The sequence below is a fragment of the Branchiostoma lanceolatum genome, chromosome 17 (assembly GCF_035083965.1).
Source record: "Branchiostoma lanceolatum isolate klBraLanc5 chromosome 17, klBraLanc5.hap2, whole genome shotgun sequence".
In the NCBI taxonomy this organism is placed as follows: Eukaryota; Metazoa; Chordata; class Leptocardii; order Amphioxiformes; family Branchiostomatidae; genus Branchiostoma; species Branchiostoma lanceolatum.
The window spans coordinates 16,389,130-16,416,504 of record NC_089738.1 but is presented as its reverse complement, the minus strand read 5'-3'; the positions used below and the strand labels follow the sequence as shown (position 1 = coordinate 16,416,504).

General features: G+C 39.0%; 1 protein-coding gene across 2 annotated transcripts in view; it reads left to right on the top strand.

Moving 5' to 3' along the window:
- LOC136422874 (mannose-P-dolichol utilization defect 1 protein-like) overlaps positions 1–27,375 on the top strand; it is a 34,835-nt gene that overhangs the window by 1,208 nt on the left and 6,252 nt on the right. The window contains exons 2-5 of one of the 2 annotated variants that reach the window (XM_066410784.1): positions 507–572; positions 964–1,096; positions 6,596–6,696; positions 7,234–7,337. In XM_066410784.1, the coding sequence (XP_066266881.1) occupies positions 507–572; positions 964–1,096; positions 6,596–6,696; positions 7,234–7,337 (404 nt within the window). Of the gene's footprint in view, positions 1–506; positions 573–963; positions 1,097–6,595; positions 6,701–7,233; positions 7,338–27,375 lie in introns of both variants that reach the window. The other variant, XM_066410783.1, reaches the window with a different exon arrangement.

Here is a 27,375-nt window from a genome sequence, read left to right as displayed (position 1 = left end):
AAATACCGATCCCAGCCTGTTGCCATGTTTGTTATTATTACTGATTACTATGTTTCTTTAGCAGGGTTTGGGTTAGGGTTTATAGCAACCTATGATATCTACCCCTCTAAATATAATGAATTTTGTTAGATTTCATCGTTCTTTATGTGTAATTCAGTGTATTCCGCTAAATAGTTGAACCCAAGAAATGTACAAATACAAATGAAAGAGTAAGAAGGAATGGGCATTGTTATTACTTGCCAGTCATTTAAGATTATGAAGTGCTGTTCTCATTAATAGGTTTGTTTTACATGTATTTATTCATTTGATCTTCAAAACATCTGGGTAGCCCCTTCAACAATAGATATTGTTTATTTCAATGGGGCCCAAAGCTTATAACATAAAAGAAAATTGGTATGTAGATCACATAATGAAAATTGAAAGTATAAACATAAATTGATGATGAAATGATAATTTTTTGCCAAGTTTGTGATTTTTATGTTGACTGTTTTCTTCTCTCTCCACAGTTGAGTGCCTGAAGGTTCTGATCAGCAAAGTTCTCGGCTATGGCATCATTCTGGGATCCTCCATCGGTACTTAAGAAGTTTTCAATCACTGCCTCAACTTCAGGTTTCAAACTTCTAATATTAAGATACAGAGGAAGGATCACTGACCTCTGTAATTTGTTTTACTTTTATCAAAAGAGATTGTATACTTGATGTTGATGAAATAGTTGCCAGGCTTTGAGGATTCAGATGTAGATCTTTAAACTATAGTGACTGCCTTGTAATGATGCCCGGGCCAATGTGACCACTTTTTTTCCCATTGACATAAGTATCAAGAACTCTTACTTGGCCGAAACTACTCTACTCTAAGAATCCTGTCCATAGTGACCACCTGTTCATATAGACCAGATTTTCTGAGTTATCTTCTTTTACAATTCTGACTGTACTTGTGTTAATCTCTTGTTTCCCACCTGTGTAGTTAAGGTTCCCCAGGTGATAAAGATCCTGGCAGCGAAGAGTGCGGAGGGGATCAGTATCTATGGAGTGCTGCTGGAACTGACCGCCATCACCAACACGCTGGCGTACTCCTACGCTAACAAGTACCCCTTCAGGTTAGCCACCATACTGTAAATCTTTCGTAATGTTCACAGTTAGTTTATTTTTACAGTATTCGCATTGACCTCTCCACAAATGAAAATTAGTATGTTCGTGATTAGGGGTGGATACCAGTTTGGCTTAATAAGGTCCAAGTCCAAGTTTAGGTCCAGAGATTTAGGTTCAGGTCCGGACCTGAACCTGATCCTGTCCAGTTGATGTTTTGTTTTATTAGAACAATATTAAGCGTAGAGAATTAATACTGACACGCACAACTATAAAAGTTTCTTGGTGAGAAGACTTTCAAAATAAACCAGTGTTTGATATTTGAATGTTGTCCTTATTTTAAATGTCTTTTTTGTCAAAAGGGAGACTCAAACTTTTTATCAAACAAAGTAGAAAATATATTTATACTTTCTTCCGCTATATTGGACTCAGGTTTTTGGCTTTCAGGTTTTTTGGACTCGGTTCTTGGATGTTATAAAGGTCCGAATCAGGTCCAGCAAACCGGTATCCACCCCTATTCGCGATGTATCACTCTTGTACTATAGAATTATTTCAACTGCAAACTTGAAACACTGCAAAAACCTTCTTTTCTTTCTATTGCAAACTAAATGAATGCACAGTAACACCTGGGTCCTCCAGGAAGTTGTTAAAAAGGAGTGTGTTGATGACAGATATCTGTGCAGAAGATCAATTACTGTCAAACTAGTATTACGCAAGCTGATCTTTGCTTGCATAGCAGACTAGCAAAACTGCAAAGAAACTCAGAGAGCTACGGCAGCTTGCAGGAAAGAAGATACAGTGGAAAGAAATGAAGAAAGACTGAATGCAGCCAGAGGGTGCATGCCCGTAGCCAGGATTTTGAAAGGGGGGGTTCTTTTTAATGTTTGAGGGACCAGCGAGCGCCGTAGGCGCGAGACGAGCGCCGCAGGCGCGAGCTTCCTAGGGGGGTCCGGGGGTATGCCCCCCCGGGAAATTTTGAAAATTGAACCTTCCGATATGGCATTTCCTGTGTTTTTGAGGGGATTTCAAAGAAAGAAATCAGAGACAAAGTTAGCAGTTTTTCTAGGATTTCAGCTCCGCTGGTGACACAAATAGATCCACCTTGAAAAAAAAAAAACTTGGACGTTAAAAAGTGGACCATCGAGCGTTTCAAATTTTAAGAGCAAATGTCTGTAAGGATCAAACAATGGTGGCAGGGGTCAAAAAATAGATTTGGCTCATATTTTGCACAGTGATAGTGCTTGGCCCACAACCCCTCAAAATAGCTTTCTTTCTTCTCAAAACCAATTGTTGCCATGGCAACAGGCCAAACAAGTTTTTGGGCCATTTTTCCTCATTTGGGCATGTCGAAAACATGAAAATTGGCTCACTTTAGGACAATATTACGAGCACATGCTTGAATATTAGGGAAAAATAAAAACGAGACTAAAAAGACTAGCTCTTCAGCTTTTCTAAGGTAGCTTCAAACTTTTAAGAAAGTCAACTTGAAGTGCTTGGGTAGCCTGAAAACAATACAGTGTTTTAGGCCTTTCAAAAAACGTAATATTTGCCCAACTTTGTAGCGCTGTAAGTACAAAGATGGTGATTGTTTTTGCTCCAAATTCAAACCTAATGTACATGATTATATTTGCTATCAATTGCATGCTTGCAAAGTTTGGGGTCTTATTTGGTTGTCACGTGGTTGCCCTCAGAAGTAGGTCATTTTTTCATGATTGACGTAAAATATGATTTTGAGCCATATTCAAGATGCAATATCTGAAAGGGTAGAACAGTGATCTTACTTAACTTTATGTCAAAGGTAGCCTTATCTATTGTCTATCAAATGAGTGCTTGTAGAGGTTGGGGTCTTGTTCCGTTTTCGTGAACTTGTCCCTAAAAGTAGGCCATTTTTTAACATGTGCAGAAATCGGCATTTTGGGCTGTGTTTGATGCTTTGACAATCTCAAAGTGAGGTATTGTTTGAATTCAAATTTTTATCAGTAGTAACCCCATGTTAAATCTACCAATTGAGTGCTTGAAGAAGTTGGGGTCTTGTTTCATTGCCGTGAACTTGTCCCTAAAAGTAGGCCATTTTTTGAATATGTGCAGAAATTGACATTTTGGGCTATGTTCATGTTTTGAAAATGTCAAAGTGGGGTATTGTTTGAGTACAAATTTCTACCAGAAGTAACCCCAGGTATAGTCTATCAATTAAGTGCTTGTAGAGGTTGGGGTCTTGTTTCGATGCCGTGCATTTGTCCCTAAAACTAGGTCATATTCTTCACATGTGAAGCCTATAGCAATTTTCACTTATGTGGAAAGCTTTTACGATGTCAAAGTAGGATGTTATTTGAATTCAATTTTTTAACCGTACCGAAGTGCAACATGTGTTATCTATCAAATGCATGATTATAGAAGTTTGGATGGTGTTGCTGTGTACTTGTCCCCTAAAGTAGGCCATATTTTGGACCATGTTCAGAAATAACATTTAGCACTACGTTAAGAATTGAAGCTTTTGAAAGTAGATTTTTTAAATTCAAATTCTTTGTGACGATAAAGCAATATTGTCTTCCGATGATTCTTGTGATTACCGGTATTACACTTTGGATAGTGTTTTCCCCTGCTCACTAGAGGCATTTTGGCGACGCCTCAGGCGCTATCTTAATGGTAGATATATTGTGTGCAGTTTTCAAGAATTCTAAGAATTATACAGGAATGTGAAAGTCAACGGGACGATAACTCAAAAATGCAGATAGATTGTCGTCATGTTTGGTCAGTGGGTAGGTCTTTGTGAGACCTTAAAATGATTGGCTTTTCGGCCCCCTATAGCTAGTGACTCTCTATGGTACTGCAGGGGAACTTTCACTTTAGAGATCTCTTATTTGAACATGCTATGGTCATGATATTTCAGTGGTAGATAGCTCTTTGTTGGAAAAATCGGCCCTGTAGATTTGGATCCACTAGCGGATCCCCTAGTGCTAAAAAGGAATAACCCTATATTGCTATCTTGGTGCGGATCATTAGCATTTCGCCCAGCTTCCAGAGTCCTGTGGATCTCCCCTCACACTATACATGGAGTACCTTTTAGTAAAAGATTGAATTCAAACAACATCCCTTTTGACATTTTCAAAACATCAAACACTGCCTAAATATGGCCAACTTTAAGGGACAAGTTCACGACAATGAAACAAGATCCCAACCTCTGCAAGCACTCAATTAGTAGATTTAACACGGGGTTACTACTGATAAAAAATTTTGAGTTCAAACAACAACCCACTTTGACATTTTTAAAACATCAACATAGCCCAAAATGTCAATTTCTGCACATGTCCAGAATATGGCCTACTTTAAGGGACAAGTTCACGGCAATGAAACAAGATCCCAACCTCTACAAGCACTCAATTAGTAGATTTAACATGGGGTTACTACTGATAAAAATTTGAGTTCAAACAACAACCCACTTTGACATTTTCAAAACATCAACATAGCCCAAAATGTCAATTTCTGCACATGTCCAGAATATGGCCTACTTTAAGGGACAAGTTCACGGCAATGAAACAAGATCCCAACCTCTACAAGCAATCAATTAGTAGATTTAACATGGGGTTACTACTGATAAAAATTTGAGTTCAAACAACAACCCACTTTGACATTTTCAAAACATCAACATAGCCCAAAATGTCAATTTCTGCACATGTCCAAAATATGGCCTACTTTAAGGGACAAGTCCACGGCAATGAAACAAGATTCCAACCTCTACAAGCACTCAATTAGTAGATTTAACATGGGGTTACTACTGATAAAAATTTGAGTTCAAACAACAACCCACTTTGACATTTTCAAAACATCAACATAGCCTAAAATGTCAATTTCTGCAAATGTCCAAAATATGGCCTACTTTAAGGGACAAGTTCACGGCAATAAAACAAGATCCCAACCTCTACAAGCACTCAATTAGTAGATTTAACATGGGGTTACTACTGATAAAAATTTGAGTTCAAACAACAACCCACTTTGACATTTTCAAAACATCAACATAGCCCAAAATGTCAATTTCTGCACATGTCCAGAATATGGCCTACTTTAAGGGACAAGTTCACGGCAATGAAACAAGATCCCAACCTCTACAAGCAATCAATTAGTAGATTTAATATGGGGTTACTACTGATAAAAATTTGAGTTCAAACAACAACCCACTTTGACATTTTCAAAACATCAACATAGCCCAAAATGTCAATTTCTGCACATGTCCAAAATATGGCCCACTTTAAGGGACAAGTTCACGGCAATGAAACAAGACCCCAACCTCTACAAGCACTCAATTGGTAGATTTAACATGGGGTTACTACTGATAAAAATTTGAATTCAAACAATACCCCACTTTGAGATTGTCAAAGCATCAAACACAGCCCAAAATGCCGATTTCTGCACATGTTCAAAAAATGGCCTACTTTTAGGGACAAGTTCACGAAAACGGAACAAGACCCCAACCTCTACAAGCACTCATTTGATAGACAATAGATAAGGCTACCTTTGACATGAAGTTAAGTTAGATCACTGTTCTACCTTTTCAGACATTGCATCTTGAATATGGCTCAAAATCATATTTTACGTCAAACATGAAAAATGACCTACTTCTGAGGGCAACCACGTGACAACCAAATAAGACCCCAAACTTTGCAAGCATGCATTTGATAGCAAATATAATCATGTACATAAGGTTTGAATTTGAAGCAAAAACAATCACCATCTTTGTACTTACAGCGCTACAAAGTTGGGCAAATATTACGTTTTTTGAAAGGCCTAAAACACTGTATTGTTTTCAGGCTGCCCAAGCACTTCAAGTTGACTTTCTTAAAAGTTTGAAGCTACCTTAGAAAAGCTGAAGAGCTAGTCTTTTTAGTCTCGTTTTTATTTTTCCCTAATATTCAAGCATGTGCTCGTAATATTGTCCTAAAGTAAGCCAATTTTCATGTTTTCGACATGCCCAAATGAGGAAAAATGGCCCAAAAACTTGTTTGGCCTGTTGCCATGGCAACAATTGGTTTTGAGAAGAAAGAAAGCTATTTTGAGGGGTTGTGGGCCAAGTACTATCACTGTGCAAAATATGAGCCAAATCTATTTTTTGACCCCTGCCACCATTGTTTGATCCTTACAGACATTTGCTCTTAAGAATTGAACCTTCTGAAAAGGCATGTCCTATGTTTTTGAGAGAATTTCAGTGGAAAAATCAGACACAAAGTTTTTTCTAGGATTCTAGCCTCTGTGGCATTGCTGGGGATACAAATAAGTCCACCTTGAAAAAAATCTTGAACATTAAAATGTGGACCTTCAAGCCTGTGAAAGTGGACCTTCAAGCCAATGGGGGGGTTCGTCCGAACCCCCCCTGGCTACGGGCATGCTTTCTACAACTACCTGAGCTGCAGAATGCAGTGGATCATCATCAGACTAGCAGTGCATGAACGCCACCTTGCAGTTTAGAATAGAACTGCATGTTATAACCTGTATGTTGTTCTCATCCATATGTACAGTGCGTATGGCGAGGCCCTGTTCATGCTGTTACAGACTGCAGCCATAGCTTTCATGGTCCTGTACTTCCAGGGGAAACATGCAACAGCTGTTGGATTCCTGGGTTAGTGCTGATATTGTTGTCTTCTTGGTAACGAATGAAGTAAAAAAAGGTAAAGGTAATTAAAAGAAGTCATCCAAGCATGATCTACAAATCATGTTCAGTAGCTGACGAAAGGTAGTGGCTACTACTTGAAAGGTCTAAACGTTTCTAAAACCTAACCACTTTAAGCAACTGTCTTCTTGCGCACTATGAGGCCTTTTGAAGCAGCAAGCTGCAGTGCAATTTGCTGCTTTGCTACAGCTTACGTTTTCAGCCAAGGACCTAATGCTTTACGTCCTACAATTTTTAGCAATTGCTGAGCAAATTTTCACCACATTAAGCAATAAAGGAGGGCGGGGTGGCATGCTCCCCGGGAAAATTGTGAAATATAGACCCTCTGGAATGCTATTCCCTGCATTTAGATGAACACATTTTACTGGTAGACTTAAAGCTAAGTTTAATGACATTTCTATTAGTGAAAAATGCACAAGGGTTTCAGCTTGTTTTGTTTTTTCCACTGTCATTGACCTTGCCACCTCACGTGTTATGCTCCCGCAGGTAGCTACGCTGCAATCCTGTCGTATCTGTTATCTGGGATGGCGCCGATGTCCGTCCTCGCCACACTTCACGCCACCGGGATGCCGGTAGTACTCGTCAGTAAGGTCAGTCGTGGGACCAATGTTTCCCGTTTGAAGTTGACTCATACTAATCATACAAAGACCAGTGAAGTAGTTCTATCAGTGGGTAGTGTAACTTTTGAAGTACACAGTACAACAGGAGCTCTACGTGATGTGAACACCACGAAGGTTTTTGTTAGACTGAGGGCTGGTTGTTTATGTCTCGCCTTTTATCGGGTTGGGTCAGGTCATTATATAGTTCAGAGTTCCTCTTTAACTCCCACAACTCCCACTTCTGTCCTTGAAAGTTTATCTGTGTTGGTAGCAGGGCTGTATCCAGCTTGAAATATTTTTCGTCCCTCTCATTGTTGAGGAGCCCATGTTGTTAATTTTCGTTGTTCAATCTGTAATTTTGAGCTTACAAAAATTTATTTTCATCAACTTGAAGTAAAAAAAATTAGATTATTGGGACAGATGGGGTTACATTTTTTTCCGTCCCAACAAGCAAATTTCCTTCCTGGAACGGAAGGACGGGTCCTGGAGACAGCCCTGCTCCCTTGGTTCTGTGTCCAAGATTCTTACTTTTTCCTTAGAAACTGAAAATTTGGGTAAGTCCATTTTTTGTGTTTGTAATATGGATTACCGTAGAACTTTGATTCAAAATGACTTCTACCAACACAGATAACTTTCAAGTCCCACAACATTTCTGTCCTACTTCATCAGGTGAATTATGACCTTTCTCTCTTTCCTGAAGTTAGCAAAGTTTTGCAAACTGTCCCGGAGTAACAATGATAATTGAAGTAAGTCATATTTCATTGCCCAAGAAGGTTGGCAAAAAACACCTGTTTTAATCATTGAAAAAAATACTTAAACAGCTAGCAGCAATTCCTTATTCCATCATTCCACAACTTGATATTTATGGACAGGTTTTAGAGTTTACTGTATCATACAAGGAAAACAACTAGCCTGCAATATTCACACCAGTCACTAGGGGTCTCTTTTGACACACCGTCTGAATTTTGTAGAGCTGCACCAGGGTTGACTGTAGTGTAGCAGTTTCCCTTCCTTCTAGAATATACCTTGGGTAAAGTTTGTTCCAAATTAATGACGGATGTTTCAAACAGTGTTAGCAAAAGACTGCTCGAATTTCTTCTATTCTATGCATTTTCTGATTTGTCCATTTTTTCTGAATCTTCTTCAAATTTCCTCAGTTTAAGCCCTAAATTAGGGTTAATTCTAAGCTATCTCCTTTCCCAGTGGACCTTATTTTTGTTGCAGATAAACTACGATGTGGAATTTATCAGGTGGTTAAGAACTGTTATCTTATGCAAATGTCCCGACTGCCCATCCCCGGTAATTATTGTTATCTTAAGATTTGTGTCGCTCAGATGAACTGCCAGATCAGCCAAATTAAATCAAAATGTGCCCCACACGTATTTGCCGATGTAGATATGTTGAACATTTTTCTTGTGGTGAGATTTTGTGCAGACTGAAAACATTGCTGTTGATTTTTAAACATCTCCCTACTTTTTTGGCACCAATGCTACAGTGTAGGGATTGAAATAGAAGACAACAAAATTAAAGCAAAAAGAAGAAACTCAGTAATATGAATCACTTGTACCATTAAATAGTAGAAAACAGAATTAAAGTATTTCATTACCTAGCCTTGAATGTTGTATAGGTTGTGGGGTAGGTCCAGCATTATGATAGATTTTGATGATAGAATTAAATTTAGTTTCACTACATGCAGCAAATTGTCTATGAATAAGTAAGATTTTTCAGTTAAGTATGATTTCTGTTGCTTTTCTGTGATACAGGCCATTTACAGCAAAATTATAAGGTTTAGACATCTCAAAACGTTTTAGTCATAATTTACATCCATGAGTCTGTCAACGGAGAAATTTCCTATCTGGAAGGGTATGACTTATGACTAAGTGAGTGATATAGGAACTGGTTACTAGTACAGGTACACTAGATGTTCAGACACTAACAATTTTACAGGTACCTGTACAATTTTACATGTGCTGGTACATGTACACAGCTCTTTCTTATACCATTATCCATTTGTGCATTTCCTAATCCAAACATTGATAGACAAAGTTTATTGCAAATACAACAGCTTACTGTACATGCCCAAGGGCTAATTGCAAGTACAAGCAACACATATAATAATGAAAAATACAATCATTATAATATTAAGGGCTGCATTCAATGTTATGGTACATTGTACATTCTAAAATCATCAAAATGGTGCTAATTTTGTTGGATAGAAAACTCTAGGGGCAGTCCTCTGATGACTAAGCCTGGGTGCACGTACTAGGTAAGATAGGTACTGGTTACAAGTACAGGTACACTAGATGTTCGGACACTAGATTTTACAGGTACCTAAACAATTTTAGAGATACAGGTTCAATGTATCACTATCAGTACACAGTTCTTTCTGTACATTCCCCATCCAAACCATAGGTTACTGCAGAAAACTCTAGGGACAGCCCTTCTCATGACTAAGCCTGGATACACTCATTGTAGGTAAGAAAGGTACAGGTACACTAGACTCTTTTGTAGGTACAGGTACAGTGTATCAGTATAAAACCCTATTTTCCCCATTTAAACCATCAGTAGAAACCTCTAGGGACAGCCTTCCTCATGACTAAGCCTGGATGCACGTAGGTAAGATAGGATGTCACCTCATCAGGAAACTGTCTATCTGCTCAGGTGTTTACACACAACACACCTGTCGGCAGGTAAGGGTGCCGATGGGAGAGGGAGATAGTCCGGGACAGGTATGGGTCCTGTTGGGGTAAACGTCAGGGAAGATTGATGAGTTGTGTGGCGTGTTGTGCCTCTGACGGTGGTCCCTGGGGAAGTCAGGATGCTTCAGGAAATTGACGAAGTTTTGGGGGGTTTGTTCCCAAACAGTTTAGGAAATCCTGCAGGATGTTAGAATCTCTGAAACGTGAATATTTGTCTCTTTAAGCGTGAGTCATTTCGGTCTTTGTTACATGGTAGAAATAGCTTATGATGTATTTGTGGAAATTTAAAGTCTTTTTATCTACCTTGTCCCCCCAACGACCTGGAGGTCAACTAGGTAGGTAAAGTCTTTTAGGAAGTTGAAAACTACACAAAGCCTATGCTACATTGATGTTTTGTCTGCTTTCTTTGACCTTTTAAATTTTCTGTGATTTTACCTCCTTTAGGCAGCATATGGTAGAAATAGCTTATAATGTACTTGTGGAAGTTTAAAGTCTTTTTATCCAGCTTGTCCCCCCAACAACCTCGAGGTCAGCTAGGTAGGTAAAGTCTTTTAGGAAGTTGAAAACTGCACATAATTCTAAAACAAGCTTATGTTACATTGATGTTTTGTCTGCTTTTCTTGACCTTTTAAATTTTCAGTAATTTTCCGTCCTTGAAGCATCATATGCTACACCCTATTAAATGCAATGCTGCACATTCTTGTTAAAGATAAGAAAGAATAAGCCATGCGCATAGTGTTGTTGGTCATTACAGAGGATACTGTCATTGAGTCTAATGTGTTACTACACTCTAGTGCCAATATGATAGTCTAGGATCCTTTTAGAATATAATTTTGTATTAAAAGAAATTTTCTCTTTTCTCTCTTGAAATAGATTATACTGTTATTGGTATTGATTGTTCACAATCATTTGTCCCCTAATACACATGTAGCTTCTACGTACTGTTTTCTGGTTCAGAATAGTTAAGTTGCTTTCTACAACTTTTATGACATTTGTAATGCCAGTTTGAAGGCAGCGTTATATTTTTCCACGATAAAAATCTTGACGCTAAATTAGAAGGTTTTGCCTTGTCCCTAGGAGAGGTAAATATGCACCCTGCCAATGGTGGCCGCATCGCTAAAATTCTTATCCCTCAGGCAAAATACCCCACTTTTCCTTCTTGTTGCAACAAAGAAATACACCCACAAACTTTTGTACATCCTTAATACTTTCAAACTTGTATCTCCACAGTAGCTTTGTACAACAGGTAACTTTTAGAGCTGACATAAATAGTACAATTTGATGATGTTGATGTGAACGCAACGTTATAAGTCACCTACAATAAGTGATTTTGCAGTGCGAGGAATTCGGAGTATGGTTGGACGGCCGGTAATGCTTTCAGCGTAAGTCCGATAAGAGAACGTGGCTGCCGTTTATGGTATCGTATTTCCGGGTAATGCATTCAGCCCTGTCCCTTGAATGGGTTTGCGTAATGAACGTTATCACATCTTGGGGAGAGGGGCATTTGCTGCCCCGCCCAAGGATTACTGGAGGAGGAGCACCTCTAGAAAAAACAGCAAGGAAAGCCGCTCCCACATCTAAATTATAGCTGACAAAAAAAGTATGAATCACCATGAAATATTGAAGCAAACATATTTCTTTATTGGTAGAGGTATGTGGCGTATAGCCGCATAGTTATGGGTGTAGATTATAGGGTTTAGTCACAATTAAAATGATTAGTTTGTGTATAGAGCAATTTGCCTATTGTGCGGATGGTGTTGTTCTCTTGTTGACATGGGGTCTTCACAAAGAGAGTAACAATACGATTGTCAATCTTGCTCAAACTAGGTGTGAAACTAAAAGAAACGTACAAAGAAAAGCATGCTCGTAGAAAGTGGGGTTTTCAATTCAAAGTTTGTGTTGATTTTCGGCCTGATGCTTGTAAGAGTTCTTAAAAAGTTGTCAGTAATTTAACATAATTTTGGGTTCTTTGTGAGAATGGATGAACTTATCATCAGTATTCTAATGTTGCCGCAAACTCTGAATTATAGAACTGATGTTGAAGGGTTGATACACTCATGTTAACTTCATGTTTTCTGAGTCCAGAATTGTCATACATTTATAATACATTGTAGACTATAGCATCCAAAATATACATCAATTTTTAATACAATGAAATCAGAAAGACCAGAAATTTGCACTGCTCCTTTTTTACAATTATTACAAACATGTGTCGCCATGTGTGAAAATATCCTACATGTGAAAACCCTGCCCCCCTCCCCCCATGTTTAATTCTACCACCTGTCTCCCACAGTATGCCATATGTTCCCTCCACCGGGAATCGAACCCATATCAGACTGTTCGATGTTATAATGGCCACATTAGGCCACATATTGTAGGTGTCCCTTCAGAACAACATTAAAACACAATCTGACATTTCAGAAAAATGAGACTTTTAATGGACATAGATTATATCAAAATCATTGCACGAGGGAAAACCTTTTAAAATTCTTTCAAGCACCCTTTCCATCATTTGTAATTTTATACTAGATGTTATTGCAAAAGAATAGAATTAAAGATAAAGAGAGAAATATTTCAAATAACCGATATTTTCAGTAGGTTCCATCTGGAATACACCAAACAACAAATATATATAGTTCATCCTGGCATAAAGTACATGATGTTGAGCATACTTCAGTAGAAAAAAAAAAATTCAACCCAGTTTGATTTACAGAAAATAACTGCTTAAATTTTTTATTATTTTCCTTCTGAGGTTGAGTTTATTTCGATCCACTTTTTAGCTTGATTTTAGCAAAGAGGTTTAAACCACCTTGATGTTAGCAACCTTTTAGAAAGCTTTGCAATACATCAGCAAAGGAAATATTTTGATGAATACGCATACATAACAGTCCATCCGTGTTAGTAATAATTATTCTGATCAAAGCAAAGTTGACTTCTTGTTATTTCCAACACCAAGATTGGTCTTAGAAAATAAAAATTTGGGGTGTCCAATTTTTGTGTCAGAAATTACAGTTCAATTTTGCTTAACCCCCAACTTTGTTTTCTTGCTCCAAATTTGTATCTGAAGAAAAAAATATTTGTTTCCGGTCAAGCAAAAACCTGGCTTCTTTGTTGTTGTTCGATCGCTGGCAAGAGACATTTAAGTTTCGATCTGACAAATGAATGAGATAAAACAGAATACCAAGTAGTCTTGCAAATTTTCCTTTCACACTATGTTAACAGATTGACTAGTTTGAAGACTATTAATCCAGGAAGACTAAAGAACCAGGTACCGCCCATCAAGTGCAGTCCCTAAATCTAGCACCTATACCTGTCTACCTGTCCTGAGCACACCTGTCCTAAAAATAGCCGTAGCCAACACATCCCATATAACCCACAACCTGTTTGTATTTGTGCTTCCCCAGGAGAAGATCTTCTGTTTTCCTGCTAATTGTTTTTTGTCTGCTTACCGCGGATTTCTGTCACCCTGGCTTTTGTGCACCTGTCAATCACCCCTGGGATCCCTGCCTGAAGGACACCTTTGGTAGTTCTTTAATTGTGTCAGTGTGTATTTCTTGTGGGCCTTTCACACCCGGTGTTTAACCTGCCTTTCTGCGCGATGTTTGCCTGGGATCGCGTCCATTGTTTCTGTGTGTGTCCACGGGCGATGGGGCGTGTGCTCATGAAAGATGCCCGAAACTGGAGCCGCACACAAACAGAATTAGACCCCAAAGCCGCCAACTTAGGATACTTTTGGTAAATATTGTTCCTGGCGGACTGTGCGGCAGGTATCCCTTGATTGACAGCATGGTCAGACGACAGGAAGACCGAGTGTACCCATAATATTGACTTGTTCGGCAACGCTTCCGGATCCCGGCTACCAGCCCCAAATATTTCCTACATGTCACCCCTCTGGAATGACACGGGTCACCCGTTGGGTCGAAGGTCAAAGTCATGCGGTGACCTCAACGAGGACTGTGGGTGATTAATCATTTTAATTGATTTTTCAAGAAATGATGGTACTTTTCCAGCAAATAAAAAAAATCTTGACAGTGACCCAAAAACAGTTTTCTGTAGTTTAACATCTGCTAGAAGATAATTCCACCAGGGTTCATAATTCCGCTACCCTGAAAAGATATGTCCAAACAGATCTCCAACCCAATATGATGCACTCCAGTATATCTAAACTATGTATACCTGGGGGGTGCTGTACTAGAGATATCTCAAACCCACTGTTTTTCAAAGTGACGGATTAATTCAAGTTATGTAACCTGATGGAGGTTGATTTCACTTATAATTTCAGGTTCGTATATATATTTTAAAAACTTTCTGGCACCAACTATATGTGTGGGTTGAGTTCCTAAAATATCCCAGGCTATAATAAAAGATGTATTTCAGAGAACCATCTGTTTTTGGCAGCTGGTAGTCAATTGTTTTTGATTATAATGATTCCACCTGACTATAAAAGACAAAAAGAAACAAAATTCAGCTCTGTCCAAAGCAGCTGTCTCTGAATTTGATACAGCACAGCAAAAACAAGGAGAGTTGTTGGTGTTTTTTAAAATATATTTTGATATCAGAAAATGATTCAGAAGTTTTTGACTTAGAATTTTGTCACTAAATTTCTTCTTGAAATGTAATATTCACACACCTGTAGCAACAATCACATGACCCAATGCTAGCAAACACCTCTTTGGCGGCACTCTCTGTTTCAAGGCCTAATTCACGCCCTGAAGAGCACCCGAGGACCCACTTACTAGTAGCCTCCACCAGGCCTTCCAATGGGGTATGGATAGTAGAATTCTGTAAAAACTTATGTAACGAGATATCAAACCTGGAAGTTCTGCCACAGTACTGTAACATGCTGCTAGGGGGTCCAAAATCTAATAATTTCCAGTTTTCCTCAAGACCTACACACAAGTATCAAATTGAATACAATCCTTCCAGGCCTTCTCATCCACATACAAGCACACACACACACATACAAAAGCTACTGAAAATATAACCTTGGCAAAGGTAATAATTGGCCAGGAGTCAGTCTACAGAAAGGGTAAAGGTTACCCCATGGTGGTCACACTCCTAGCCTCCATAGCAGGCTCTATGGGCCTTTTTTTGGCTTGCAAATTGCATTACACTTTTTGCTGATCAAATCACTTCTGTTTGTATTGGGTCATTTGTGCAGCCGGTCTATAGACCTATAAGAAGTATATTATTATAAACAAAAGATAGAGCCTGTTATGGGGGCTACCAAACTCCCCTGGCAAATTATTCTCCCTATTTGGCAAAATTTTGATATTTTTCAGCCAGCCTAGTTAGCCTAGTGGAGACTAGACCCTGGGCACTATCTCAGCTGAATCTCTAGGTGCCGAACGAGATGCCAATTTTCCCCGTAACGACTCTCCAGATAAATGCCATCTGGCGCTGAGTGCCACTTGTGGGACTCTCGAGCCTTACAATGTTTGGGGTGGCGAGCACTTCAACCGACAGGCCTGACCCAAAACTACTCCTAATGATCGATCCATGCCCACTCTTGAGGGCCCTCTCTACCGCGCTCGTTTCAAGAAGGATATTTGTTTATTTACTAATTCCGCCGCTCGGCAAAGCCTGGGTGGTAGCATAGTGCGCACGCATTCCCAACACTCGGAACCTTTGGCACAAACTCCTTAATATCTTCTGAGGTTGTGGGTGTTGGAGAACTTGTCAATGTTGTCTGGTAGATTTATCTGTTGTGGGCATTCCTGTTTTTTGTTTGATGTGTGTTTTGTAGTTTTGGTAGCGGCGACATGAAACGGCACCTGTTGTGTCCCATAACGTCAGCAAAGGCATTGATCTGTTTATAACTACGGAACGATAGCGTATAATGTCACCAAAGAAGGGTAAAAAGAGAAGAGGGCCTTCTATTAACATTTCACACCTGCAGTGAGTGTACGTACAAAAAAGCAGCACCAAATGTGTATTTCTCCTCCCTCTACAACCTGGCTTTGGTGAAGATTCGTTGGTATTGATCTGTTTATAACCGCAAATTTTGCGGCAAAACGAAAGCGTACAATGCCATACAAAGGACGATAAAAACAGGAAAGGGCTTTCTATTAACATTTCAAACCTGCAGTGATTTTGTATTTAGTAAATGCAGCATGGTAGTATTTCTCATCACTCATTCCCCTGGTTTTGGTGAAGATTTGTTGGTATAAATTGATCTATAACCACAAAATGGTGGCAAACAGTGCCACCAAAGAACGGTAAATTTTTGAAAACAAAAACACAAAGCTGTCAGTTCTTTTTATTCTATAAAAAGGGCAGGCAATAACTGTATTATCAAATAATTGTATGGCCAGATGTGTATATAACAATATATATCATCCTAAAAAACTTACCTGTAACGTTACCATTCACATCGTTAGTGCCTAAAAATATGCCAAAAAGAAGTCCGTCTTTGTCTAAAGTGTGTCTGACTCTGAGTGAAAATATAGACCATTCTACACAAAACTGAAGGGATGATTTGCAAGATTTTTTCACACTGAATTTCCTCATTCTTTCACCCTCTTCGCTACATTCATACACTGTCCATGTTCTGATTTCAAAGTAATTCACATTTTTCATATCAAAAGTGTCAAACAGAGACGTAATGAATTAAAATACAATGACTCATTTACCCATATTTTAATCAAATTGAGTTTGAAAAGTTCTAAAAAGCTTTCACATCATCAACAGCACACATACTTCAATTTAACTACAGCAAAAAGATGTGTAATCATTTTTGCAAGTATCTTCATACAGTGTAATTCACCCATCTGCATTATGGCCATATGTGTGTCAGTTGATAGCTATGTGAAACAGTATGTTATTAGATCCGTTCTAACCCATATTTCTGTAGAACTGTTATTCGGTAGCCATGCTCCCTCATCCACCCTTTTTAAGACACCTGTAATCTAGGGCTTTCTGGATAATGCTGTTTTTAATCCCTCTAAAGAGGGTTCACAGTCCTTAATCTGGGGGATTTCCAGTTGTGGCTTAAATGCCCCCAGGCCGAATATAAACAAAAGAGGATGATTAGCAAGGTTTGGGGTAACAGCTTGAGGACAGGTTGGATTGTACGTGCCCCCTGGGGAGGAGATAATTCCCCACCCCCTGGGGTTCCATTAACACCTCTTTAGCACCTGGAGGGTGGGTAGGGGAGGGTGTCAACAGTTTTGACACACATCAATCTCAATCAAACGTTAAATAGGTTTTCTAACAGCTTTGGGTAAATAGGAATATGATGAGGTATAATCACCCCAGTGGCATAATGTCTTTATCGTTATTGACCCACACCAGGTTTTTAGGCCAGGCTTTGTATTTCTGATCTTGGAACCAGTAATTTTTGTTTGTTTTTGAAACCAACTTTTAGCATAAATTAGCACAAATAGATGGGAAAAAAGTCAAATCAAAAAACAAAATGACAAAAAAAACACCAAAGCTCATTGATGCTAATGATACCTACTACATGTAGTTTTTATGTGACACGTTTACTCAGGGGTATTCACTATTATAGTACTATTTTAGCATTGTGGAGTGATGGTGTTGGCAGTATATCTCTTGATGCCATGGACGGATGTTTGTGATTTTTGGTAGGTAAGTTTCTGATGGGGAGACGAAGGTCAAGTTCGAAGATGGGTCTTCTGGGTTCCTTTAGTGCTGCAGTGGACCTTTTGTGTTTTGTCGGTTTGTTTGTTGGTGGCATAACTCGTCTACTTTTATTTAAAAAAAACATCATCTGATAAATCTGCAAATAGTTGGGACTTGTTGGTTGACATTTTAAGGAATTGTATGATAATTTGGAAGGTTTGACAAAGGATAGTGTTGCAAAGGATATTGGTTAAAAACGTTTTTGCATCATAACGTGATAAAGGCATTGACAAACTATTGTTGTCTTTCCTAAAGATTTGTTTGTTTCAGTTTAATTACTACTTGTTCGTTTCCAGTTGTCAAATAGCATTTAGTGAATGACAAAAGACAGACATTTAAGAAGGATTGAGACTTTATTAATAGGTGTTGTGGAAAAAATTAAGATTGCTCAAGATTTTCAAGGAAAAGTTGACAGAAAAAGTGAAGAAAGCACTTAAAAGTCACAAAAAAATTAGATTATGACTGATACAGAATGAAACATTATTGAACTCAATTTTGGTTCTCTTTTCTGAAACATCTTTTTCTTCATGTAGGGCTGGGTACCAGTACAATGCTGCAGAAATCTTTTAGGTACAGGTCCAAAATACTGAATGTCAATGTACCGGGAGTGTATCTAAAAAATTACCCTTAAGTCTGTACTTATCTTGTTCAGGAAAATATGACATTCCTACCTCAAATATTAGAATTTCAACGTTACTGTTCTAGACAAAGATAGTTACGTTTAGGTACACATGCCTACCTGTATCCACGGTACAGGTGTATATTGCCTAACTCTAATGGTGCTGTTAGCAGGTGTTTTACCTAACTACATGCTATGTAGTCATGGTTTCATATAACAACCTGCAGCTACATATTGTAACATGAAACCTAAGATGTACGTATTTGAAATGTTATCAAAAGAGGTTCAACTTTTAAGAAAGTTAGCTTTTGATACTCTCCAAGCAGAGGTTGGTGGAGAAGATTGTGACCTTTTAATCTAATGCCCCATTTTCCGTCGGCACTCTCCGAGTTGGTTGAGAGCGACGATGGAAAACGGGACATAAAATTAAAAGGTCACAATCTTCTCCACCAACCTCTGCTTGGAGATTAAGCTTTTGAGAGATTTCAGAATCAGAGTTTCAGATACAAAGATGATTCAGCTCTGACCCATGTACCTTTTTTTCCTGTTTTGTAAGCCCATTTGTGCCAATTGAAATTTGCATCGGTTAAACCAGAATTCAGCATGTGTAAGGTTAAGGTTGAGTGTAATGATGTCTGTTATTCTGGTCTAGTGGATAAGCAATCCAACTTTGGTCCTAAGGTTTTGAACAAAGGTAATACAGAGGTCTGAACCCAAATATGCACAACTGTCTTGCTTTGATAAATGGTATTGATAGTAATAAGATTATACATCAACATCAGAAATAGATAAATGTTATTTGACTTTAGATATACAGGTGTGCATTATACTGGGCAAGTTAGGTTGGGGATCTGTTTGGACGTATCTTTTCAGAGTGGCAGAATTGTGTACCCTTGTGAAATTATGCTTAAGTCTTACAAAAAAAAACTGTCTTGATATATTTCTGAATATACTGTATATCTTGATTTGTATGGCCCGATAGAAAAAAGAGATAACGATATGTGCATTTCACTGTAAATACATTGGTTAGGTTACATGATATGTTATCCTGTGTTTATATGTATGTATTTACATAATATGTTTGATAGATTATAAATTTATTGTTAGTCATAATTATACCTTGGGCAGCCAAATGACTTGAGTCATAGATTGATCATTGTCTTTATTTAGTCATTGACGTAAATTTGATGTTGACTGTTGCAAAATGTTCATACTCCTTATGACAGACCATTTTTTCCATCTGGATGTTGTGGTTATGGTCACTATGGAAACCATTATGATTGACATCTATAATAAATTGCTAGAAGCAAAATTCATCTCATACTAGGCTTGCTAATTTTTGTAATTCAAAAAGCAGGTCAAAATCTGCAATTCCCTTGTTAATTACATGTTGACATTTTGTAGACATATATGACATTAGTAACAAGATAATCGGATAAGTCAATTGTAGCAAATAAGTTAGGGGATGATTCAAACATGATGTCAGAATGATTTAGACCATTATTGGTAATATAGACAGGGACAAGGGAGTAGAAATGTTATAAAACGCACGAGGCAGGTACATGTAGTACAGTCTCCTGGCTCCTGAGAATTGAACCCAGGCCGCCAGCACACAAACCCAACGCACTAACTTACAAAACTAAAAGGTCCAGACCAGTTAGACTTGAACCACACTGACCGATGGTGATGATGATGATGATGATGTTACAGATAGAAATTTTTGGAGCTTTTTCCCTCTATACTGCAAAATGTCCAAGAAGTCAGGGTGGAAACTAGTCTTAAAAAGTGGGTCTTATGTTTTGAAATATGGTCAAGTTTCTGTCTTGTTCAGTTTAAACATGAAACAACCCTTTCTGGTAGAAATTCAGGAAAAAATACAAACAAGAGAATCACATTGCAATACATATTAAGTTAGTAAGCTCAGGCTGTAATTTTACTGAAAAATATTTTAAAAAATTGAAACATTTGGAGTCATAGAAAATGAAGGGTTGGTTTTTCTAAGGCCGTACGAGCTTACTGTGTATTAATAAACAATTCAACCAATTACTCTGTAGCCTGGCTTAGGAAAACATCAGGTTTGAGTCATGGAAAATGAAGGGTTAGTTTTTGGAAGGCCATGTGAGCTTCCAGTGTATTAATAAACAATTCAACCAATTACTGACTGTAGCCTGGCTTACAATTGATACTCCTCCACTGATCCCCTGAGGTACAGTATTAATATTGCAATTTCGGCATGAAAGTATTCCTCTTATACTGCAGGAAATCCTACGTATGCCGCTCTAAAAAGGACCTGGTCTCATGTTACCGTACAACCTTGTCAGTAGCGCTCTGGGACATATACACTCGAATGAGATAACTCATTCTCCTCATTAATTATTAATCATAAATTCACGTCTATTGTGCCCGCAAACATTAGTTTGTTAAGGACCATAGGATTCGGGTATTGTGGGCCCTTGGCTGGGAGTAATATGTGGCTTGTGGGACTGCGTAACGACGGTGTTACGTTACAAATCCGCGGCTAACAACTCCCTTTGAAATATGCTAAACTTGAGCGGGGGGTAATGAAACCATATTACCTGCATTGTGGGGACGTAATGTTCCCATCACGCTGCATTTGAATGTGAAAGGAAGGCATGTAAAACACGATAAACCGCGCTGGGGGTGAAACACGAGCCAGATTGACTCAGACGCAGCTGACTCCAGTCTGAACATTAACTCGCAGTCGGACCTGGGTGATGGTAATACTGCATTAGGGATGGAAACACCCAGCTGAAAATGAGTGAATAAATGAATGAGTGCATGAGTGAGTGAGTTAGTGGTTTAGTGACTGAGTGAATGAAAGACTGATAAGTGACTCACAATCACTATCCAGTTAAAAAATCTGAATGAATGAATGGGTTACAAGTGAGTGTTTTAGTGAGTGTTTTAGTGAGTGTTTTAGTGAGTGAGTGAGTGAGTGAGTGAGTGAGTGAGTGATTGAGTGAATGAGTTGGTGGGTGGGTGGTTGAGTGAGTGAGTGAGTGAGTGAGTGAGTGAGTGAGTGAGTGAGTGAGTGAGTGAGTGAGTGAGTGAGTGAGTGGATGAATGAGTTAGTGAGTGGATGAATGATTGAGTAACAGTGAATGGATGACAATACTGTCGAGAGAGAGACGGAGAGGGAAAGAGAAATGCCAGGAAAGAAAGAAGGAAGGAAGGAAGGAAGGAAGGAAGGAAGGAAGGAAGGAAGGAAGGAAGGAAGGAAGGAAGGAAGGAAGGAAGGAAGGAAGGAAGGAAGGAAGGAAGGAAGGAAAGAAAGAAAGAAAGAAAGAAAGAAAGAAAGAAAGAAAGAAAGAAAGAAGGAAGGAAGGAATGTACAAGAAAACTTTCATCATTGAAACCTAGAAGAATCTTAGAGGGCTTAAGATTTCAGACTTGTTGTTGTGAATCACAAAGACATGTAGCGTCAAACAAAAAGCCTGTGTCAAATAATTTTTAACTAGTAGTAGATCATGGTTTGATGTTAAGTATTCATCAATAACAATTATAAAGCTCTGCAGATGATAGTTGATAGGTTTCATCCGTGTCTAAATGCTAAACGTTTTTGCAAGTTGCACTGATATAAAAGGTATAATTTTCGATAACTTTTGATAAAAGAAAATGTATTTGAAGCCCTGCACTTGCTGACACTCAATTTCAGTGCTCAATTAAGTTATCATATTTAGCTAAGATGATAAACATTTTACATGTAATGCAACAATGGTAACATTTCTTAATTACATAACATGTTCTGAATGCAATGAATTTTCATGCCTTTTATCCAGCCTTTTCATTTGACAGCTTTTGTGAGTGGAAAACGTGATGATTTAACGACTAGATTATGAGGCAGCCGCTAAAACACTCTGGTGAAAGAAAACTACTGATTTTGCTATTTTGCAGAATCCAAAACTACTGTAAATGCAGAAATGTTCGCAGTGGTTTTATGTTCGCGGTTTTTGCGGCGACCGTTTAACCGCAAACTCAAAACCACCGCAAACATTTTCGTCCAATACTGTAGCAATGACTATAGCGCTGCCGCCAAACATAAAACCACTGCGAGCACCCTATTTTCACCTTAGCGCAAGATAAAGACCACGCGAATTTAAATGCATTTACTGGATGTTCTATGTGTTTTTAGGGACTTTTCACTCTCTCCAAGCAGAGGTTTGGCTCTGGCTGTTTTCTGACACGATTTTAGGCGTTTTTGTCTGGCTTTCTATTTTGGCTTGGCGACATAAAGAAAAAAAGCCATGAAGAAAGCAGGACAAAAGTCATGTTTTATAGTGTCGCACTAATATTCTTTTGAAAAGGAACCTTTAAAGTTGGAAAATTTGAAGGTAATACAACTCTTTCAGTATCTAATCAAGGATGTGTGAAAATGTTTTGTTTGAGTTTGATATCCCTGCTTTAGTTGCCAAACTAAAACTTTCGAAACTTTCAGATGTTGTGAAGAGGCATTGAGTGATTCTTTATACCTTAGAGAATGGGTTAATACAGTACCATCAAATACATGTGTCATCCATTATCAATTTTCATTGATTAATTTTGGCAATTCATGGTTCGAAAATGTATTTATTTTTTGGCTGGAGTCCTAACAAGTTGCCGTCTGCCCTAATCTAAGTGTTGACCTAATATTTGTACCCTGTTTTTAGAGAGCGGTGCTCCCCATATTACCATGATATTCCCAACCACTTTTCGGCCTGGCAGACAAAGGGAACAAGTGTTTCAAACAAATCAAGACGGATACCGGCTCCTCTCCGCACAAAGGCCTCTCCAAACCCTCCCTGACCCATCACACCCACCCGTCATCACTGCTGCAGGAATGGGCACACGTTTTGATATTTCCGTAACATTTCCCCACACAGACAAAGGAGGGAGGGAGGGGGTTACCACACCATAATTTATCTCCGTTATCCGCGGATTGTTATAAATTTTGCGGGTAATCTGGGGAGATAGGGTCAGCTAATCTGTAGCGGCCAGGTCAGGCTTGCGCCGCGGTCACAATGTCCTGCCCGCGGGCGAGATATAACCCCCATTACACCCGGGTACCTCGTGGGGGAGAGATGATAGACCCATGCATCATCATAACCGACCCGTGGGACGGTAGACAATATGTACCACTTCGCGCAGGTCTGCGTCCAGGCTATATATCTCTCTCACTGATTTGCGGGATTGAATGTCCGCCGCTTTTCCCGCGTACCGTAGGGAAAATCGTGCCCGCAGGGTAGTGGCCTCCGCCGAGACGATTTCCGCTTATATCGTTCGCAGCCCGCCTTTCCACACGCCCATTACGACCGCGAATAAATACGTTGGCGGGGCCTAATTCGGCGCAGAGTTACGCCCGTGAAGTATGGCGGTATTTGGAGTAAGGTACCCAACGGGGTACTATTGTGCGACGTAACGTATTTCATATCCACCGCTCCCAGCGTTAACGCTACGGTGTTTAATACAGTGTCAGGTGTCGAGAGGTCCCAAAATGACCATCTGGGCCGCGTGGCATTGTACCCCGCCGGTTACTACCTTGTAAAACGGTGGAACTGCCCATTAACGGCGACTTTTAGTACGCAGAGACAAGTTTTACAACTCCGAGGAACCATAAAGGGAGAAGTATGGGCCCAAAAAAGTAGGTGGTGGGGCGTTTTCCTGCCGTTCCCTGCAATAAAGTCACCTTTTACAAGCCCTGATGGCTTCCCTGCAGGTAATCAATATTAAAAGTGAGCGTAGGGAAGTCCAAGGGAAAGCCTGACCTCTGAAGAGTTGTGCTCGTTAAAGCTCGTCTCTGGGCCATTATGGTAACGTGTGTGGGGGTGGTCGTTAATTTTAGGGAACAAATTGTTTCCTGTCCCCTTCAACTTTCATTAGGGAACAGGGTGGGTTGGTGGACATGTCAGTCTAGTTCATACAACCTATTTGTCTGTAATAAAAATTTAAAGGACCAAAATACATACGCTGCAGGAATATTGCAAACATGTACGAAGTGAATTGAAAAATTCATAGCACATTTGCGTACAATTTAATCTATTTTCTAATACATGTACTTAATTTTCAGATTTTGGGTCCATCAAATTTACATTATCATGTAATGTTTCATTCATGCTTTTGAGTATGTTACAATCATTCATAATATTTTGGACACAGATGGATAGTATAAAAGCTATAATTGTAAAGTATACTTAGCACATTTACATTGTGCATAGTTGCACATAAGACTTTAGAAGTTATTGTTTGTGCAAGTGTAATATTGCAATGCCAAGCATGCCTTTATTCGGGGATAGCTTAGTCTATTAAGTTACTGTTACTGTAACAGTAACAGTTACGGTAATTCTCAAAGTTTTTCCAAGGTGTGTTTTTATATTACAAATATCACAAATATACATAGTGAAATTTGATATGAATGTACATTTACCATCACTGATTGGCTGTATAAGTACTGTTACCGGGTATCAATTTCAGCCACTTTATGCAAATGAGCTGTGATTGACAGCTGCAGAGAGGGTTATCATTCCATTAATCTCCATCTAGTTTGTACCCAGTTTTCCGTTATCTCTCCCCAAACAGCTATAATTTCTGACAGATAATTATGAGTATTTAGTGCCAAGGGGCCCTTCTCAAAAGTTCTCGTTCTCGTCATTTTAGGCTGAATTATATGTACATTATATGGCCCTGTTAACTAAAAAATCTTCAAACATTAAAGATCTCCAGATTTCTTGTCCTTGTTTTACATCATTATTATGTTTTCTAATTTCTGATAGATAATTATGAGTATCTTGTGTCAAGGGGACCCTTCTCAAAAGTTCTCATTATCATTAGTCATTTAGGCTAGATTATATGTACATTATGTGGCCATAGCAGCAGTCTGGTATGTTTTGATGCTTGCTCAAAAATCTCTGAAATTTCATGTAAACATTAATGTTTTCTTGGTACATGTAACACTTTTAGTTCATTCAAAAACAAATAAATCTTGACAACTGGATAAGATATGGAGATTACTTCCAAATGTTTTCGGTGATGTCAATCACTGAGATTCACTCTTCTCCGAGAATTGTTTCGAGAATGAACCATTTAGAACAAATCAATAATAAGATACTTGTACATGGAAATAACTGGAAAACTAGTTGGGATTGTCACTAACTTGTAGTGGTCATAGGTAATTGTATTTAGCTCTCTCATTTTTAACTATTGTTAGCACCTGAGAGAAGGGCTGTGTATATGCACACTGTACTGTACCTGTGAATTGTTTAGGTACTGGGAACCTGAACATCAAGTAGTGTACCTGGTTATGATTGACAGCTCAAGCAGATTTATTTTAAGTAAGGCTGTCTTCTTGGAAGAACTTGATCTTCATCTTCCCAACCCCTATCCACCTACCAAATATCATTAGGATCCATCTAGTAAATATGCTGTCCACAGACACCTACAAATGTGCCATCAGAAAAACAGCCTGACTCAGAGACTGGTAAGGAGGCTATTTAGGTACAAGTCTAGAGACTTCCACATTGTTGAGGTATTTGATTGACAGTTCTAGCAGACGGATTTTGAGTAAGGCTGTCTTCTTGGATGAACTAGATCTTCATTTTCCCAACCCTTCTCCACCTACCAAATATCATTAGGATCCAGCGAGTTATACTGTCCACAGACATAAAGACAACTACAAATGGCACTAAAAACATTTTTTGTAAAAAGGTCCAGATTTGATTGACAGTTCTAGCAGATGGATTTTAAGTAAGGCGGTCTGCTTGGATGATCTCATTTCCCGCCGCGCCCCTCGCCCATCAACCACCTCGCCGACGCCTCCATTACCGTAAGATGATCCCTCTGCATCTCGCAGCGCGGGCTCCCGAAATTAGACCTCTCTTAATAACGTCATTTGTTTAAAACCACAGGCCTGACCTTCAGTAATGGCGTTCGTCACCCCCCTTTTTCCAGCCTGATTGAATCGTGAATGACCCGGCTACCTGGCAGAGATATTTTCCGGGCCGATATTATATTAGGTGATAGCTGATATGATAACGGGAAATGGGCATAATGGACAGCAGTGATGAGACAGAACCCGAGATTCAAAGGAAGGGTCGCGGGAAGGTCGCGGGACGGTCAGACGGGTTAGGAGGATTGGCGACAGGCTGGCTCGATCTTTCGGCAGCGCTTACAAATCGCGGAGTTCCCAATCAAAAAGTGGACAGACGGCAGTCTATTTTTGATTTGGTTTGATGTCTTTGTAATGATAATAATTAGGACATGAGGTATGGTATCAGATTTCCGCTGAAGGACAGGTCAGACCTTTTTGGAGAGGAGAATGCGCTCAGGAGTTTCTGTCGGTCTGTAATTTTGATACACAGGAACAAGTTGTACTGTGCTGGACAATGTGAATGTGGCCCTCTTACTAGTTTGCTTTCTCTGTCTCTTTAGTCACACTGCCCTTCATAGGAAAAATGTGCTCTGGAGTTTCTGTTGGTCTGTAATTTCGACATACAGGTTGTACTGTGCTGGACAATGTGAATGTGGCTCTCTTAGTTTGTTTTCTCAATCTCTTCAATCACATTTATTAAGTGCTTCGCATCCTTTCATCGTTTGCTTTTAGTTAGCGCTTTCATTTAAACTTATCATAGTGTTGTAAACACCATTCACAGATAGCAGCAGAGTTTTCTGTAAGTTGAATTAAAAAAGTGGCTAAATGCACAAAGTCTATGGATTAGCTAGCACAGACTTGTGAAACAGTATATGTTATAGCTCTGAAGGAAAGGTTGACTTTTAAAAGGTCAAACTTTGTTCCTCCAGTAACTTTGTCTTGAATGTAAAGTCTTCTCAGCCAATCATAGATCGATTCTTTCTGAATGCTTCAAGATTGGTCATCTGCACCAACTGTAGGACCAATCACTAAGCAGCAGACTCCTAATAGCCAATGAGATTGATTTAACTTTAAGTTTGCTCTACCAATAAGGGTTGGGCTCTGATACATTTAAGAAGGCTAAGGAAATAGTGAGCTGTATTCTGATCCACTTACTTCATTGACAAAAATTATAAATAGTTCTGAACAATGAAATAAAACTGGCTT